Source organism: Struthio camelus, chromosome 2, assembly GCF_040807025.1.
Source record: "Struthio camelus isolate bStrCam1 chromosome 2, bStrCam1.hap1, whole genome shotgun sequence".
NCBI lineage: Eukaryota > Metazoa > Chordata > Aves > Struthioniformes > Struthionidae > Struthio > Struthio camelus.
The window spans coordinates 1,713,279-1,729,558 of NC_090943.1; the positions used below are offsets into that span (position 1 = coordinate 1,713,279).

The window sequence follows — 16,280 nt, forward strand, 5'->3', positions numbered from 1 at the left end:
CCAAGTGCCACCAAGCTGAGTTGTTTGGAGAAACCGGAGCGATATGGCTCACAACTTCTTTTTAAAGCAATACCCCTAACTGAGCGGTCTCGGTTTGAAGGTTTCTTAGCGTATGCGTTCGCGGCGGGAATTTTGAAAGCCACCGGGAGGTGTTTTTAGATATTTTCAGGTGCCTCGTTTCCACGGGCCCCTATGTCGGAGCCCTGGGGCTCGTCACGTACCCGGGCGGCGTTTAAAGCAGACGTTGCCCCCGCGTTTGGGAGCGCGCTCTTCAGAGCGCGTGTGCTTTCTGCTTTGCCAAGGAACCGCTTTCAGTCGCGCCGCGGTGGCGCGTCTTTGGAGGCAGCCGTACCTCGCGGTTGACGGACTCCCGTCTTGCTCCTGAGCGTCACGGTCTTGGAAGTGCAACGCGTGGCACGTCCCGGCGTCCTCCAAACACGGTACCTTCTGGCCGGACCCCGGCAACCGCCGTGAAGCCCTTTGCCTGGCGCCTTTGTGGCGTTTCCGATCCGCAGAGGCAATCATTTAGCCCTCCTTTCCGCCTGTTCCCCTGCCAGGTCGCTCCTCGTTCTGGCCGGGATTGGTGGCGGTATGATGACGAGCGATACGTGCGTTTATTTTTGTTTTGGGGGGAAAAGTTGCGCAAGTTTTGATGTTGGCGTTGTGCCGCTAAAATAGAGGAGGGCGTCGTGGCCAACGGTGGGGAGAGCCGGTTGGGGTGACCGGAGAGCGGCGAGTCGGTAGACCTCACCCCGGCGCCGTTGTTTTCCCTGGGAATTACTGCTGAGATTGAGTTTCGCACCGGGTATGTAAGATTGAAGGGAGCGGTTGAACGAGGTAGTTGAGCTATCGGCGAGACGACGAACTCGAATACGCGCCGATGGCATCTACTGGAGTCTTCCTAGCAGTAAAGAGAGTCCAGCAAGCTTTCGCCTGGCCGTTTCCTACCTGTGTCCCACCATAAGGTTTTGATGAACTTTTAGCATCCAGTGAATCCAGTTCGGCTGGCCTCTTTGCGTAAGAAGACCACGAATGCCTCAGTCCCGGCCCGGTAGCGAGCGTGATTCTTGTGTTTGGAGCTGACGTCGGGCTGCGCGGGAGCTTGCGTGGCTCCTGCAGGGCTGTGCCGCGCTGACTTTGACCTACTCGACGAATGTTTGTGTATTATACTTGAAGAGCCTGAAAGAGGAGGAGACGTAATCTGTGTCCCGACGGTTACTAGTCAGCTACAGCGCTGCAGCTGATACAGCTAAACCTCGGAGAAGAGAAGAAGGAACGCGGATTGTTTTTCGTTTGGAGCGTGCCTGTGCCGTGCAAAAGCGGTGGGCAGCTGGCAGACGTGCCGAGCTCAAACTGACGCGTTTGTGGAGTTATTTGCAGAGCGTGAGCTGAAGCGGGTGGAGGAGCTGTGGATTTCGTCAGCTCGCGTAGGTTCTGTAGAAGCGGAACGGACCGCAACGGATTGACGTTAGAAAAGAGGGAGACTCGCGCGTTCGAACGCCGTGCGGCTGCTGCGGGTAGGACTTCCCCGACTGGAATTTAGCTCCTCTCGGAGCGAAGTTGGCCGCCCTGCTGCCTGGGCTGCCCGCGGGCAGCCCTCGGCCTGACGCGCCGCTGGGCTCCGGTGGTGCTCCAGGGACTGCCGGCCTGGGCGCTTTCCCAGGGCCAGGGTTTAGGTTTAGGCTGATGCCTTTGGACATCCGGACGCTTTCGTTAACCTCACTTGAAACGGATTCTCCAAGTCTGAAGTCCTCGGTTTTGTGGTTGGCTAGTAGCGGTGTTTTTTTTTTTTTTTAAGTGTCACGACTGTCGAGCCTCTTGGGCAGTTACTATTGGTGGGACAAGTGACACTTGGGGATTTGATTCCTTTTTTTTTTTTCCTTTTCCCATCTGGATTCTTTTTTCTGCTTTTCTTTAGAGAAAATTATCAGGAGCTTTAGTATCCTCAGCGCAGGGCATAAGCTCTTGGCAGACATGCTATAGGTGGATACGGCTAAATACCCAAATTCACTTCCTCGAGTGTATTGTTGTAATGCATCGGGGAGACAATAAGGGAACTGAAAGACTCGATTTGACACCTGCATTTCCCTTTGCACGCTTTCCCCCTTTATTAAAGAGACTAATTATAGGTCTCCTAGGGCATGAAATTGAGAGTGGTGAGGGAGAAACGGGGCTCTTGCTGCCCGAGCCTACGTGAGGGTTTGTAAGCTGCGCGCTTCGGGATCGCTATATCGCGCGCGCTCCTCTGAAAAATCAGTTTCTTTAAAGAAAAAAAAAGCTCTTTCCGTGTCAGAATTTGTCGCTGCGTAGCTGCTTGCTGAGCCTGCTGCCCGTTAAAAAGACGGCCGTGCGTCTGCTGCGGGCGGGCGGCCGTCTCCTGCGATACCCAAAGGGCCAGGTTGTTTCGTGTTCGCCGGAGTAGATGCTGCGTCCGCTGCGACGTGTCTGAGATGTCAGGCTGTAGTTTACAGGTAGGTACCGGAGCCGCTTGCCTTGCGCGCCTTTCGGGGCCGTAGAAAACCAGAGGAGCGCAGATCTCTCCGGTGCGGGAAGAGAACTTCACCTGCTCGCGTGACAAGCCGGTGAGTTCCTTGACCAACTTATTGCTTGGATTCGTCGTTCTTGGGGGCGTCTTAGGAAAATTCCCGGCTGGGTCTGAACTTTTTGCGCTCGGTTCCTTGCAGTCTACTTCTGTAGGTAAGAATTGGGACGGGTAGCAGCGCTCCCTGACTAGATAACCTGTCCTGGATTTCGCTGCCCCATCCCAAGAATAATTAGCGTGGTGGAGAACTAGGTGAGCGCAACTGAACTTCAGCTTTTGCACCTGCCGTCGGGAGATGTTTATGCCGTGTAGTGCCCGTCGTGCTCTTCTCTTGCGTCTCTTGCGTCTTTATGCGTTTTCATATTGGCTAACGTTGCCCAGCTCTCTAAAAATGAAGCCTGAGGGTCGGAGCTCTGCTCTTAGAGATGTCTTCCCTTCCCTGCTTTTGGCCCCTAACTTTTGAGTCTCGTTCTTGGTTTCTTGGGGCGCTAGGAGACCTTTCGGCTCTTGGCTTGTCCTTCTTCCCTGGATTCTTATGCAGCTCCCACCCAGCACGCTGCCGTTCCTCCCTTTCCATCCGCTTATGGCCCAGAAACGCTGCCTGCCGCGCAGGCAGAGTAGATTTGCCGTGTTTCAACTTCAGGGGAAGTTAAAACAAGACAAACGGCCTCGCTTCAGGTAGCTGAGATACCTGTGCTTTTTGCCAATTCAGATGCCTACAAATAGGAACGTGAACTTGGCGTTGTTGCAGGTGTTTGCAGAGGGAGCGTGGCGGGAATAATTTTTGCCTTGAGTGTTCGAATCGGGCTATTTTTGGTCTGCGGATTAGTGGTAGGAGTAGCTGAAGATGGAATGATGCGTGTGAACGGGATAGATAAAATTAGAGCCGCGGGATGCTTTCATATTGACGTTTGCCTGTCGAACAGTTGGGTTTCTCAAAAATTAGAAATACTAGCAGCTGCAGGCTACCCAGGTAGTTTATTTTGAGTTCGGGATAGCTCTGTATACCTTTAGTCGCCTAAACGCTTGCATGGAAAATTTAAGTACTCCCCGGTTACAAGTACAAGTTGTCTTTTTGCTCTTCACCGTTTAACGTTTTCCTTGCAACGTGGCAGAGAAAGCAGGCTTAAAAAGGACAGACGATCTGCGACTGTCCTGCGTTGGAGATCCCTTAACATAATCCTAAATATATTATGTCTGCGCGTTTATCTGTCTATATATATAAACAGAGAGAGATGGAGAGAGGATTTATAAACAGCTATTTTTAATAACTTGCATTTAGAAACGTAACTAATAAAGGTTAACGTTCCCGCTGGGATATTCTTGGATAGGCGGGACAGCAGAGTGCTGCGAGTTTTATCGCGTGTCTTTGGACTTTGCTGCATTTAACAGGCTGCTTGCGTTTTACTATTTTGATGTATCACGAGGGTGAGCGTGGTTGTACCAGTGCGACTTCCTCGGCGCTTCGGGAAGCGGTATCCCGGCCGAAACGCCGCTCTCCAGGCGCCCAGCCGACGCTCTGTGCTTCAGGCCCGTCGCGGGCGGCCGTGTAGCTCTGTAGGCAGTGACGTAACGAGCCGCCTTTCCCCCCCCGTTTTCAGTGTCCCAGACGATGTTTTATTTTTGGTTTTCGTTGACAGAACCGAGGGACGTCACGGAGAAGTCACGTGAAAGTAGAAGTCTGGCTCCGTTTTTCTGGAGGTTTGGTAGGACGCTTGCTGGAAGAGGGTGTTTGTGCAGGGGGGGAAGGTTGACGTGTTTGGTAAACTTGAGCCCATCCCCAGAAGATCTTCCCATCCCTTCATCTGCTCCTCTCCGAGGAATTTCATCCTCTCGGGATCAATGCCAGAGGCTGTAATTCGTTAAGTAACGTATCTGGAGGCGTTAAGGTGCAGTAGAAACTGAAATGATGGAGAAATAGGGGTCGGGAGGAGCTGGGAGGAGGGATGGGCTCAAAAAGTGGTCAGAAATAGTCAGGTGAGAGGGAGAGGCGGTGAGCCGGGGAGGAGAAGCAACGCCAAAACTGAAGTCCTCAACAGCTGCCGAATTCCACCCGGAGCCTGAGCAAACCTGCACGTTTGAAACGAAACGCTGCTTTCGGGAAACGCCGATTCCCACTTTGTTCCTCCGTAGCTTTTGGGAAGGACTTGGCTGTTTCTAAAGCGTCGGGTTGTCACCGCGTGAATGGCCTTTTACCTGAAACGAGAAGTGTCTGATTCCGAGTGGACCGAAAGGACGTTCTCTGAAGGTTTGCAAGCCGCCTGCAGCGCCGATGCCCGGCGGAAAAACTCCACGGCCTCGCGTGTGGCGTTTACTTTCCCAGCCCCCTTTCCAACTGCCGTTTTTACTGCAATTTTCTGTTACGGCAGGGGACGAAGGGGTTGAGTTTACGTGCTCCTGCATGAGTTCGTCGGCCTGATAGCAGCTTGTGTTTGTCATTGCCGCAGCAGCCGGCGGCGACGTTGCAGCCCGTGATGGCTGCTGAGGGCTGCAGCGTGCCGTATGTTTTGATCACAGGGTGCAATTGGTCGCTCTTTTTTTCTTTGCAATTCCTTTCCTTTTGCTGAGTTGAGCTCGGCTTAAGCTTAATCAAACCGTTCGCTGGAAAGCCCTCAACTCTTCAGAAATCAGTGTTGCCTGGAGTTTGTTTTTATTTTCTTTCACTGAAGTTACAGCTCTTGGTACGGCGGGAGTGACTTTGGAGATGTCTCCCGCTGCTGACTTAACCTGCTGGGCAGGTTCTGTGATAGAAGATCAAACTTCATCTATAATCACAGGAGAAAAAAGTATGTTAAGGATTCTGCACTAAAGGAGCAACCTTAAACTTGGCTTGGGCATTGCAGCTTTTTTCTAAACGGGGATGACACGATAAGAGCGTTTCAGGGGACGCCCGGAGCGTTGCAGTTCTTATCCTCCGAACCTCATCTGAAATCAGAGTATTTCTTCTGAGGAAAGGCACATGGTCCAGGTGTATCAGGAGAGGTGGCAAAATAAGTAAGAAAACCTGACGGCCGGGGTAAGGGAGTGACTGATGAAATGGGGACCGAAGCATTGGTGGTGGGCGGCGTTGAAGCGGACGGTAATAGGCAGGACCGAAGCTGAAGTGGCTTTTAGTGCCAGTGCTTGCTATTTGTTTGAGTACGAAACAAGTAATATTGGGTGTGCTGGATCCTACGGGAAGGGGCGGACGTTTTCCCTGCAGAAGGTTGCACCCGGCGGGCCAGTCGGGCTCCCGATTTCTGCGTTTGAGGACACCTGCCTCTGGGAGAATATCTTCTCGTTCAAGTCGGTACTCATTTGGAGCAAGCGTGGAGGGTTTTTCTGAACGCAGGCTGCAAAAAGCGTAGGTGTTTCAAGATCATCCCGCAAGAGCTTGTTACGTCGCAATCCCTTGAGTGTTTGGACAACTTAAGTCAAAAAACTCTTTCGGTGCAGACGTGTCGATAACCAGGGATGCGATGGCAGTTGGCTCGTTAGCTTTTTTCTGTCTTAGCGTAAGGATCTGCTCAATACGGCTGAGTTATTGGAGCATCGGTCCTAATATGTGCGTCTGTGTGATTTTAATTCACCAGGTAATCCACCTGTGACTCAATGTGAAGAAGTTAATGTTTTTACCTTCCATGGGAAGCTTGCAGGATGCTCCTTGTGCTTAACGCCTGCCCTGCAACGTGCACCTTCCTTTGAGCCCAGCAGTTGAGATTTCTCCTTTATCTTAGGTCCTCGGTTACGGTTTTGGTAGTTTGGGGAGCGGGAATAGCTGTGGGTTTTGGCACGTGTGGTCCGCCCACAAGCAGAGAGAAATATTGATCTGAAAGGCATTCGGGAAGGAGGCAGAGATGCCCCGTAGCGCTGGCGCCTTTCTCTCTCCCGCAGAACTTGGTTGACGCCTTGCTGGTAGACAACTTGGTAACGTGAAATTGGGAACCGCTTACCCGGGCTGCCTCTCCATACAGGGCTTTGGCATGGAAAAATTCCTGTATGCACATTTCCACGCCAGGAAATACCTAGCTAACGGCTCCTTCCCCCCTGCCGCCGGTATTGTTTTAAACTGCTGCCATCGGTAGCTGCCTGGCGCAAGAGCCTGCCTCCAAGGGAGGAGCTTTTACTTCCCTTTACACCCAGACCTATTTGCGAAAGCCGGCGCTCAAGCCAGATGAAGCCCTGAAGTCGGCGAGTGGATAGCCCTCGGCGCGGTAGTTGCCCAAGCCGATGCCTTTTCTGCCTCCGAAGCAGCAGAGAGCCAAGCCCGGCGCTGCTGGCCGGTGGTGACGATTGTAAGTGAGCGTAAACGTTTCTGATTTTTATTTTAAATCAGTTTATCTTCCGGTTCCTCATCTTCCTCTGCTTTCCCTTTTGCTACCAGAGGAACGCTTTCAGGGCGTGCTCGTATAATTTGGGCCTTGGGCTGCTATTGCTTGCAAACTAGGGGTAGCTACTTTTCCTGTAAGCAAGGTAGCCGTACTTAAATTTCTTTCCCGACGCTGAACATCATCTAACCTGATGAGAGCAGAGTTCGGTTCAGCGCGCGTGGCCAGGCAAACTCCCTGCGCGGCGCAGCGGTCGCCTGCTCGCTCCTCCGCGCGGAAAGGAAGGGGATGGAGCGCGAGTGGGAAAACGCAGTTGCGCTAATGCCCTTTGCCTCTCTCCCTAGGAAAGTTTCTCAGCGCATCGCCCAGCAGCGAGAGCCGTGCCGTGGCGCTTCAGCTGGACGTCGCCGTCGGGGGTCCGGCGGAGGACGCCGGGCGCGTTGGCAGCAGCTCGCGCGGGGGGGACGTTGCAGAGGGCTGTCACTTGCTTTCTCTCCTTTTCTTGATGAAACCGGAGCGTAAGCGCCGAAGGCGTTTGCTGCGTCTCCTGGTGGAAGACGGCTTTTGGCTTGCGGCGTTGTTAGCGCCGGCGACGCGCGGCGCGGCTAGCTGGAAGGTGCGATGCGAGCTTGGCAGGTGCTAAGACCAGTGTTGCGCGGGTAGGAGAAGCGCTTCCTTGGCTGGTTGTGCTGCGACGGTGCCTCGCTGCTACAGACGCTGTGCACGGATGCAGCACGAAGGTGCCCGTGTCCCGAAAGACCCGGGCTGTAAATAGAAGAGCCGAGACGAGAGAGAGAGGGAACAGGAAAAGTTAACGTCATCAGGAGAACCGGGAAAGCCACGTCGGCGAGTTGTTCAAGGTCGCGCAAAGCGAGGAAGTGACCCCGGGCTTCCTGCCGCTGGGTGGACTTTGGCCACGGGAAGGAGGGTTTAATTTCAGCCCTGTGAGCTGCTAAAGGACGCGGTCAAAATGACTCGCGAAGGAATGACCTTGCCTAACGCTTTGGGAGCAGCAGCTCGCTCTGATTAGGGCTGCGTCCCAGCTCGGCGTGTGAAGCGTGGGCGTGCGGGGCGCTTCAGTGCCTCTTGGGGTGCCCCTGAGCTTCGGGGGTGGCTTCTGCGCGGTACCCGGACGTGGCGCCGATCGAGCCCCGTTTGCGGGGACGCCTCCAGCCCAGCACGGACAAGGCTGGAGGCGGCGGCGCGATTTGCACAAGCGTTTTAAGAGTTAATTGCATCGGGGGCGCAAAATGCAATTTAAGAGCCTTTTGCACACTTAAAACATTGCCTTTTGTCGCTCTGCGTGCTGTCCAGAGGAGGTGATCTTGATGTAGGGATCACCCGGACGGAGATCCCGTTTAAACTTTTCTGATGGCAAGATGTCAGCTTGGAAAGGTGCTAACGAAATCTCCCCTTTTCTGCTTGCAGAGGGCTTTATCCCGGGAATTTGCCGTGCTGCATCTGAAACGTTACTGAATTAGGAGCCTTGCTGTAGCGTTACGCCGCGGGTTCGTGCCGTCCCGTCCCGGCCGGCGCTGCCGGCTTGCCTTGGCGGGCGTCGGGGCTGTAGCTCTTTCGCTCCCCACCTCTCTTCAGTAGTTGCTGCGAAGAACGGAGCGCGAACGCTCGCGGTTAAAAAAAAAAAATGACGGCGTTGTTAAGTTTTCCACCTTGCCTCCTTCGGGGCTCCCATCCGAGATAGGGGCTCCCGCGCTCGTCCCAGGTGGAAGCTGCGTCAGTGCAGTTTCCTCATCTTTTTCGTGTCTGCTCTCGAAATAGCTCGCGCGCAGGGCTTTTCGTCGTCTGCAAGGTTCATTTAAGGGATGGGTTGCGTTAAAACCGATGATTGCAACGTACGGCCGTAACCCACGGCCGATAACGAACGAAAAATCCTTTAGTGACGTACCTGTGACTGCGCGTGGTGTCACTTAGCCCTTATTATTGGTTTTTGTAAATGAAGGAAGGAAGGAAGGAAGGAAAAACAGCTTGCGGTATATGGGTTACCTGTCTCTTGTTCTCCTGGCACGTTCGCGTCTCCACTGTATTTATGTATTGATTTCGTATTTTCAACCCAGGAGAAACAGTATCGATCCCCACCCCTTCAGCCCCGCAACTCCAGATGGAGGGAAAACGTCTTATCAAGTTCAGACTAGGGCAGCAGGGCACAGAGAGCTGGATTTAGGGAGCGTGACTCAGAGACAGGTATATACTTACAGCTACATTGACCTCGTTTTCTGGAGAAATTGGCTTGGTTTCAAGCTTCTATTTAAGTGAAATGTTTGACACTGATTCCCCCCCCCCCCACCTGCACGGGCTGTAGCCTTTCCTCTCTATGTTGCTTGTTTGGGGAAGGAACAAGGTTGTCTATTAACTTTCCTGTTTTTTTCCCACCGTCGTACAATATCCAGTTGCGGTTCATTATTCCTGGAAGCGCGGGCATGTTGGGGAATTGGAAGCACAGTCCTCCGCACGAAACAGCTCGCAGTAATTTAGCGCCACGTTTATTGCAGTTAATCATCGGAGCTGGTAGTAGTTTGTCCTAGTTTTTAATCTCTAGCCGGTCACATTGGAGAAACCGAGCAAGTGCTAGGACTTCAGACCGCCAGCTGTTTTAGAAAATCATTCGGTTTTATAAAATAGGATCGTTTGGTTTTAGTGAGCGTATCAGGAGTTGAATGATAGCAGCGGTGAGTGGATTTCGCTGTCTCTGTGTGTTACTTTTAAGCGCTGTTAAAACGCTATCACGTAGTAGCCTGGCAGCACGTTTTGGTTCAGCATCGTGCAAAAAGACACATACCTCGGCGCAGGCCGTAGGATTGTGACCGTAGCGCAAACAGACTGTATCTGTCAGGCTGTATGTGACTTCTGGCAGGGCTGTGTGTCAGTCGCAGAAATCAGGAGGTGCAATCCTCAGTTGCCGGACAAAAACGCCAGGCAGGCCGGAGCTCGCGTGTGCTGTCTGCCGGAGTAGCCTTGCCTCGGTGAGATCTTTCTGGGTGAAATCTGTCTAGGTATTTCCTCTTTGGCTTTAGGATTTTACTAGAACTCTAAAAGTTTCCACCCAAGATCATCCTTGGTTAAATTGCATATGCTTTCTGGTTTGCTTAGCCCTGATTTTGTGAATTAAATTGGTTTTAATTGGTATCTCTTGCAGAGCGAAGGCCAGAGCAGCTATGGAAATCAGTCTGCTTAGCCGTAAGTGCAATATGTTGCTGGCTACATGGCTCTGCACCGCAGATGCACCGTGACCGAAACAGCCTGAAGGTTGTGATTTCCTACTGTTGAGTGCCCAGTTTGAAGACTTGGGTTTTGTATTTTGTCTCCTTTCTTAAGAAAGAAGGATAATTGCCGAATGGGTAGCGGCATTGGGCAGGCTTTCAGATGGACCTATGCTAATGCCTGTCTAGCAGCAGTCCATCAGCTCACAACAAGGTGTGCTGAACGCTGTATCAGAATTGGGCTTTTTTTCGTCTCCTAGGGTCCTTAGTCTTGCAGATGTTTAGCTGTAAAGAGCTTTAGGCTTCCAGATTTTTATCTCTTAAAATAAGAGGAGGGGGGAAAAAGAAAAGGACGTATGGGAGATGAGGCACTTAATGCTGCCACAAGTCAAAGTCCGGTCTTAGCTAGACCGGGCATTTGTCATTCAGCGCCCATAAGCCTGAGGGCGTTTTTGTGTTAGCTTTTTTAGCATAAGCAAAGCCTGCATGGAGTTTAGACAGGAGGCTGCGGAGCACGTCGTAAAAAGGAGAGAACTCTCCTATCAACCCGTTTAAGCATCTAGGAAGCTCTGGAGATGCTGCAACTAAGAAGAAAAGTGCACTTTTCCCCTTTATGAGCGTGCCTGCGCCAAGCCTGGGAGGTGAGGGCACTTGGGGCTCGTTCGCTGCTCTGGTTGCTGTTGGGAGCAGGTCGTGCGTTCGGGGCTCTGTGTGTGTGTGTGTGTGTGTGCGTGTGTGTGCGTGTGCAAACACACGTCTTGCTCTCACCTGTCTGATATTTAACTGTAGTTAATCAGGTCTAGCTGGCAGGCTGTCAAATTGTTTTTTTTTTTTTTTTACATTTTGCTCTGTTTTAAGGACACGCTGATTTTTGTTTCTTTTTTTTTTTTTTTTGTGTACGTAGAGTTGCCGCAGACAAACAAAAGATGGTACAATTCCCTGAATCGGTTTGAGTTTACCATTCAGAGGTTTGCAGCCATCTCTTTTGAGTTTTATTTTTGGTCTTATCACGCCCTTTCTCTCGAGATGCGCTGATGTAAGACATTAAGAAAGTGCAGGATTCGAATGATGATTTTAAGAACAGTATTCCTTTTGTATGGCTGAAGATAGCAACACGCAACCCCAGGAGAACAATCGAGGTTGCTAGAGACGTCTCAGGCTGGAGTCCTACTATGAAATGCTGTAGTTTGGTGTTTTGATGATGTCCTCAGCTCTAGTACGCTCGTGTTGTGCTTGGATCTTCTCCGTGCCAGCTCCAGCGCTCCTTCCCCAGGCTCGTAACGTGGAATTTTTATATAACTTGAAACCCAGCGTGGGAGGAATTTGCCAAATTGTTTTCAAGCTGACGGCAGTGAATTAAGCAATTGTGGAAATCTATTTATACCTCTAATCTGGGCCAAAGGACGAGGTTCTCAATTGAAACGTTACGGCTCACCTAAGCCATTTATCTCCTTTATTAAGGCTAACCTGCGTGAGAACAGCCCTGGTGAGGTGGGACCTGCTGCTGCTGACTTCTGGTTTTAGCTAAGGGTGAAGGACTCGTTCAGGAGAAAACTGCACTTGGGGCATAACTGGCTGAAATACTGTCTCCGAGAGGGAAGAGTATTTGTCTTTCTGAAAGAAATGAAATTATGTGTATAGGCTTCTAGGGCTGGGCAAGATGCATTGCCTCTAAAGCAGCATCTGCTTCTTTCTTACGTATTTTATTGACATTTGAAGCAACCAGTTGTGAACATGCAGCGTTTTGTTCTGTTTCGTCCTTTCTTAACTGTTTTCTTTTCGATATTCTGATTTCTCATCCGGCATCCTGTTAATTGCTCAAGTTCCCATTTAAAATTGTGAGCTAAGCTTACCGGCCTTTTCCTGCAGTCCTCACCAGCTCTGCGCTCTCTGCTGGCTCCAGCCCTTGAGCCGCGCTCTGCCCTCGCTCTCCCCACCCTGCGCCCACCCCAGTTGCTTTCTGGGGTGAGCGTGGGAGGCTGGAGAGCATGATACCCCGGGGAAAGGCTCTCTGCCTGCTGCAGGAATCGGAGTACGGGGAGGAAAGGCTCATCAGAGAGCTTTCCCATTCGAAATGCGGGTGTATTTTTTGGAGCAGCAGAGATTTTAGAGCAGCAGAGTCATCTGTTTCCTAGTTCTCAGCTCACTTTCTCCTGGAAGTTTTCCCTAGAGGTTGAAGGATCTCAACTATCTTTTTTTTTTTTTTTTTCCTCACCCCATAGAGTTTTGCGGCTTGCCTGGGTCCCGCTCTGGGCTGTGTCACGTTGTGGACGTGCCGAAAGTTTTTGTGTTGGCTTGACCTCAGTGCTCTTCTGGCCCCTTATAAACTCCTGCTTTTAACACTCTCAGTATATGACCCTCAAGGACGAGCGTGTCTTGGCAGTCGAAACTCCGCTTTCTGTGATCTTAAAAATAAAACCTCCTTCTAGATGCTAATTCGCGGCATAGTGCGGTAGAAGAATTCATAGCTTTCTTAACCCCCTTAAATCACACGCATATCCTTTGGGTAAGCCCACAGCCTGCTTAAGCTCATGGGTCATGTTTCCTCGATAAAAACAAAGCCTGTTATTGCCGTTGTAAGAGTAATTTATAACCTTTTAATGCAGCTTTATCAATTGGACGCGAGCCTTCGCAGAGGCAGCAGTACATCACTCGTGGTGGCAGGGCTTTCCAGCAGGTTGCTCCTCGTTCTTCAGTGACGATTGTTTAAATGGGGAAATAGGTAGTTCCTGCTGGCCCCGCGTCTCTCCGGGCGCTGCGCGGGCTTTCCGCTCTGGAAGCCGATCCTTCTCCGTTCGACGACGCTTGGGTTGAAATTTGTGAGCCCTTTTCCATGACCAAAAAGGTGGGCTTTCCTTTTGGCTGCGAGCGTTGGCAGGTTCAGGTGGGATCAAGGCCACGCTTGAACGTCTCCGTTGAAATAAGACTCTGGCTGGTTTTGTGAATTGTCAGAAGACTGCACCGAGGTAGCCCTTCGATTTACAAGGGTTTGCTCTGTCCAAGTCCTTGCAGGCTTTTCGGTATTCAAATTACCGAGCTTCGTAACTATGCTGGGCTCCTCTTCCAAAGTGGTTGGCCTTTGTGGTTAACTGCTAGGTGTCCTGCATACCGGTCTTAGGTGGCCTTAGGTTTGTTGCTGAGGGACAGCAGAGTACCAGCAGGGTACCAGCACCGGTAGGGAGTTTTCAGACTGTTTCTTGTTTCTGCTTGATGTTTACACCTTCTTTTTATGCTTTCTTTTGCATGTTTTCTCGGCTGGATTGCAATAGAGAAGAAGAAAATGAGGTGAGTAAAATCGATTCCGTTTTTTATGTTACTCTTGAGAAATGCTTTAGCCCGGCTTGGTTACTTTGATCTACAGATTTCTTGAGTATTTGTGATTTCCGCACATGGCTCAGCGAGTGCAACGAGGAAGGAGAAAACTTTCGGAGAATAGAACTTTTTATAACTTCCTAGCGTTAGGAGTGATTACTGCTAATAATTCTTGATGCCGTGGTCTGCAATGGGTGTATCGGTGCGTGGACTTGCTCTGCTCATAGTGGACTGAGAGCTGCAGGAGTAATGCCTCGTACTGCTCCAGCGATCAGTCGTCTCTAGCGAAGGTGCAGAGCGAACTTGTACCAGTGCAGAGTACCCACAGCAATGTTCTGGGGCGCACGCAAATTCTGTAAAACATTAAAGAAAGGGGGAGAACTCTTTTTCTGTTAGGGAGCTTTGCCAGTAGTTGCTACCTATTACATTTCAAAAGCTGCCTGGAGAATGTATTTTTTAATTATGTAAGTCTTTTTTTTTTTTTTTTAACTTGGTATTCTCTAAGAAAAAAATCCCTGGAAGGGTGAACGTATGAGGGTGAAATATTTGTTCTGAAATACATAGTCTGTGCTAAATAGGCTGCAAAAACTGGGGGAATAGAACCCGAGGAGCGCCTTTCTCCTCTTCACGTGCTCTGTTTCATGTAAAGGTGGACGTATCCAAACCACGTCGTTCAAGCATGAGCTCAGATTTCAGTTCTGTTGCCCTGGGAGTTAGCAAGATTTTCATGACCGTGTTTCCATAACCGTGAATTTTGCTCATAAAAAGCTTTCACAGAAGTTTTAGTAAAAGTCCTCAATGCTGATGCGCTGTATTTACTCTGTTTATTATTTATGTATCGAGTATGTGGTTGTTATAATAAATTAATCCAATTTATGGTGCGGATTTGTGTTGAGATTTGGAGAACTCCCTCCATTAGGGAGGGGAGCTCCCTCCATCCAGATATGTGGGAAGATAGAAACCTGATCTCTTACTGCTACCTTGCCCCAAGAAATATCACAGAATCACAGAATCGTTTAGGTTGGAAGGGACCTTTGGAGATCATCTAGTCCAACCTCCCTGCTCAAGCAGGGTCCTCTAGAGCATATTGCCCAGGATCACGTCCGGATGGCTTTTGAATATCTCCAGGGAAGAAGACTCCACTACCTCTCTGGGCAGCCTGTTCCAATGCTCTGTCACCCTCACAGCGAAGAAGTTTTTCCTCAGGTTCAGATGGAACTTCCTGTGGTTCAGTTTCTGCCCGTTGCCTCTTGTCCTGTTGCTGGGCACCACGGAGAAGAGGCTGGCCTCATCCTCATCATCAATATGCACAAGTCGAGAGTAAAAAGGTGTGAATTTCTTGTCACATAAGGATAGTAAGTGACCCAGCAAAGCCGCAAAGCGGTGTTCCCGTGCTCCTAGGAAAGCTGAGCCCAGCATCTGGCAGGGGAGTGGTGCTGGTAGCATTCAGACTTCCAGGAACCGTAACGAAACGGGCTGAACGCTTGATTTTGTCCTTAGTGCTTCAGTGAAGACCCTTGTGCGTTAGTCTATAGTTGAGGTTTAAAAAATGGATCATTTCTAATAGGTGGATCCTGTTGAAAACAGACAGAGTATTTCCAGCATGCTTTCCAGAGAAGGTTGTGAGACACTGTTGGAGCAGAGGTGTGTTTTGGAGCTTGACAGGTGTGTGGACATGCCCTTTTTTCAAGGTCGCTATTTGGTCTGTGGGTGCCCTTTTAGAAATACCTAAAAGGAGTTAGATTTTTTTTTTCCCCCCAGAATGCAGCTAATCATCCGTTCCTGAAGATCAGATGTGTGTATGGTACTGGGCTGGTTGGCCAGGACTAAATCACACGCAGAGCATGACATGTTTTGTCACAATTTAAATAATAAAACCAGACGTTTTTACCAAAAAAATAAAGGACATTTTTATATAAATGGTGTCTGAGGGTGCAAATAGAATAGCCTGGGGTTTCCATTCTGCCAACGTCTTATTTAATAATTCACCACAGTGCCTTTAGCCTTAGCAACTATGCATTGTTTTACAGAAGTTAAAGGATAACAAAGTACATAATAATTCACAGTGGGTTGTAGGAAACCACTGTTGCTGCCAAGGATGCGTTCGTGCAATAGTTATGAGTCTAAAACCCTGCTCCATACAGGTTTTATACTGTTACGACTCTTTTCATTAAGAGTATGCTTCTTAGACAAAATGTAATTACACTAATGCAGTTTGGATTTATGGGGATAAAGAACATTGACAAAAACAGCTTTTTACAACACTGTGACTGCATTCATCGTTAAGAATTGTGTTTTTGCTCTGCTGGTATAGATGGTGAAAGAGCTTTTGCACAGACAAGTCCTAAGCTTTAAAACGATTGGACAAACGCCAAGTCAAACAGGTATACTGTGCTTCATGCTCTGAGCATTGCTAATCTCTGGCTTTGATAAACGCATTCCATAAGGTAAGAGGTTCCCTCGTTGACGGAGCGTTGTCGCTCTCCACTTGCTCCGTTTCCAAAGCGAGGGCATCTCAATGGTGGGCACTGTGAGAGCAGCTTTCTCAGTTAAGGTCCTGAGCTCCTAAGCATCCTAAAGAAGACGGTGTTCAACTTTATAGCACGAAAAACTAAGAGAGTTGTTGAAAAGCAGAAACTTCACTGCAAGACAGCGAGGGTGAACCTGAGCAATGCTGCAGACAGCTGTCAGAGGTGCAGACGTGCCGTTCTACAGCCAGTTGGCTTGGAGGTGACAAAGTCATCATGCGTGACGGAGCGTTAACGGAACCTCTTGGAGACAGTTATATTAAAAGTGATCTTGTGTTAGCCTAGAAACTAATTAGGAATTACTAATGACTGAGATAAGCCTATCTGCAGAGGATGGGGGAGAACAGGACTTAGAACTGCAGCTGTAATTCTT

General features: G+C 50.0%; 1 protein-coding gene across 2 annotated transcripts in view; it reads left to right on the forward strand.

Annotated features, from left to right (window-relative positions):
- Positions 1 to 16,280, forward strand: part of SETD2 (SET domain containing 2, histone lysine methyltransferase) — a 73,830-nt gene that overhangs the window by 1,779 nt on the left and 55,771 nt on the right. For both annotated transcript variants that reach the window (XR_011139485.1, XM_068934038.1), the window contains exon 2: positions 13,337 to 13,352. Coding sequence is in view for 1 of the 2 variants with exons in the window: in XM_068934038.1 (XP_068790139.1) it covers positions 13,337 to 13,352 (16 nt within the window). In the remaining variant the exon portion in view is untranslated. The remainder of the gene's footprint in view (positions 1 to 13,336; positions 13,353 to 16,280) is intronic.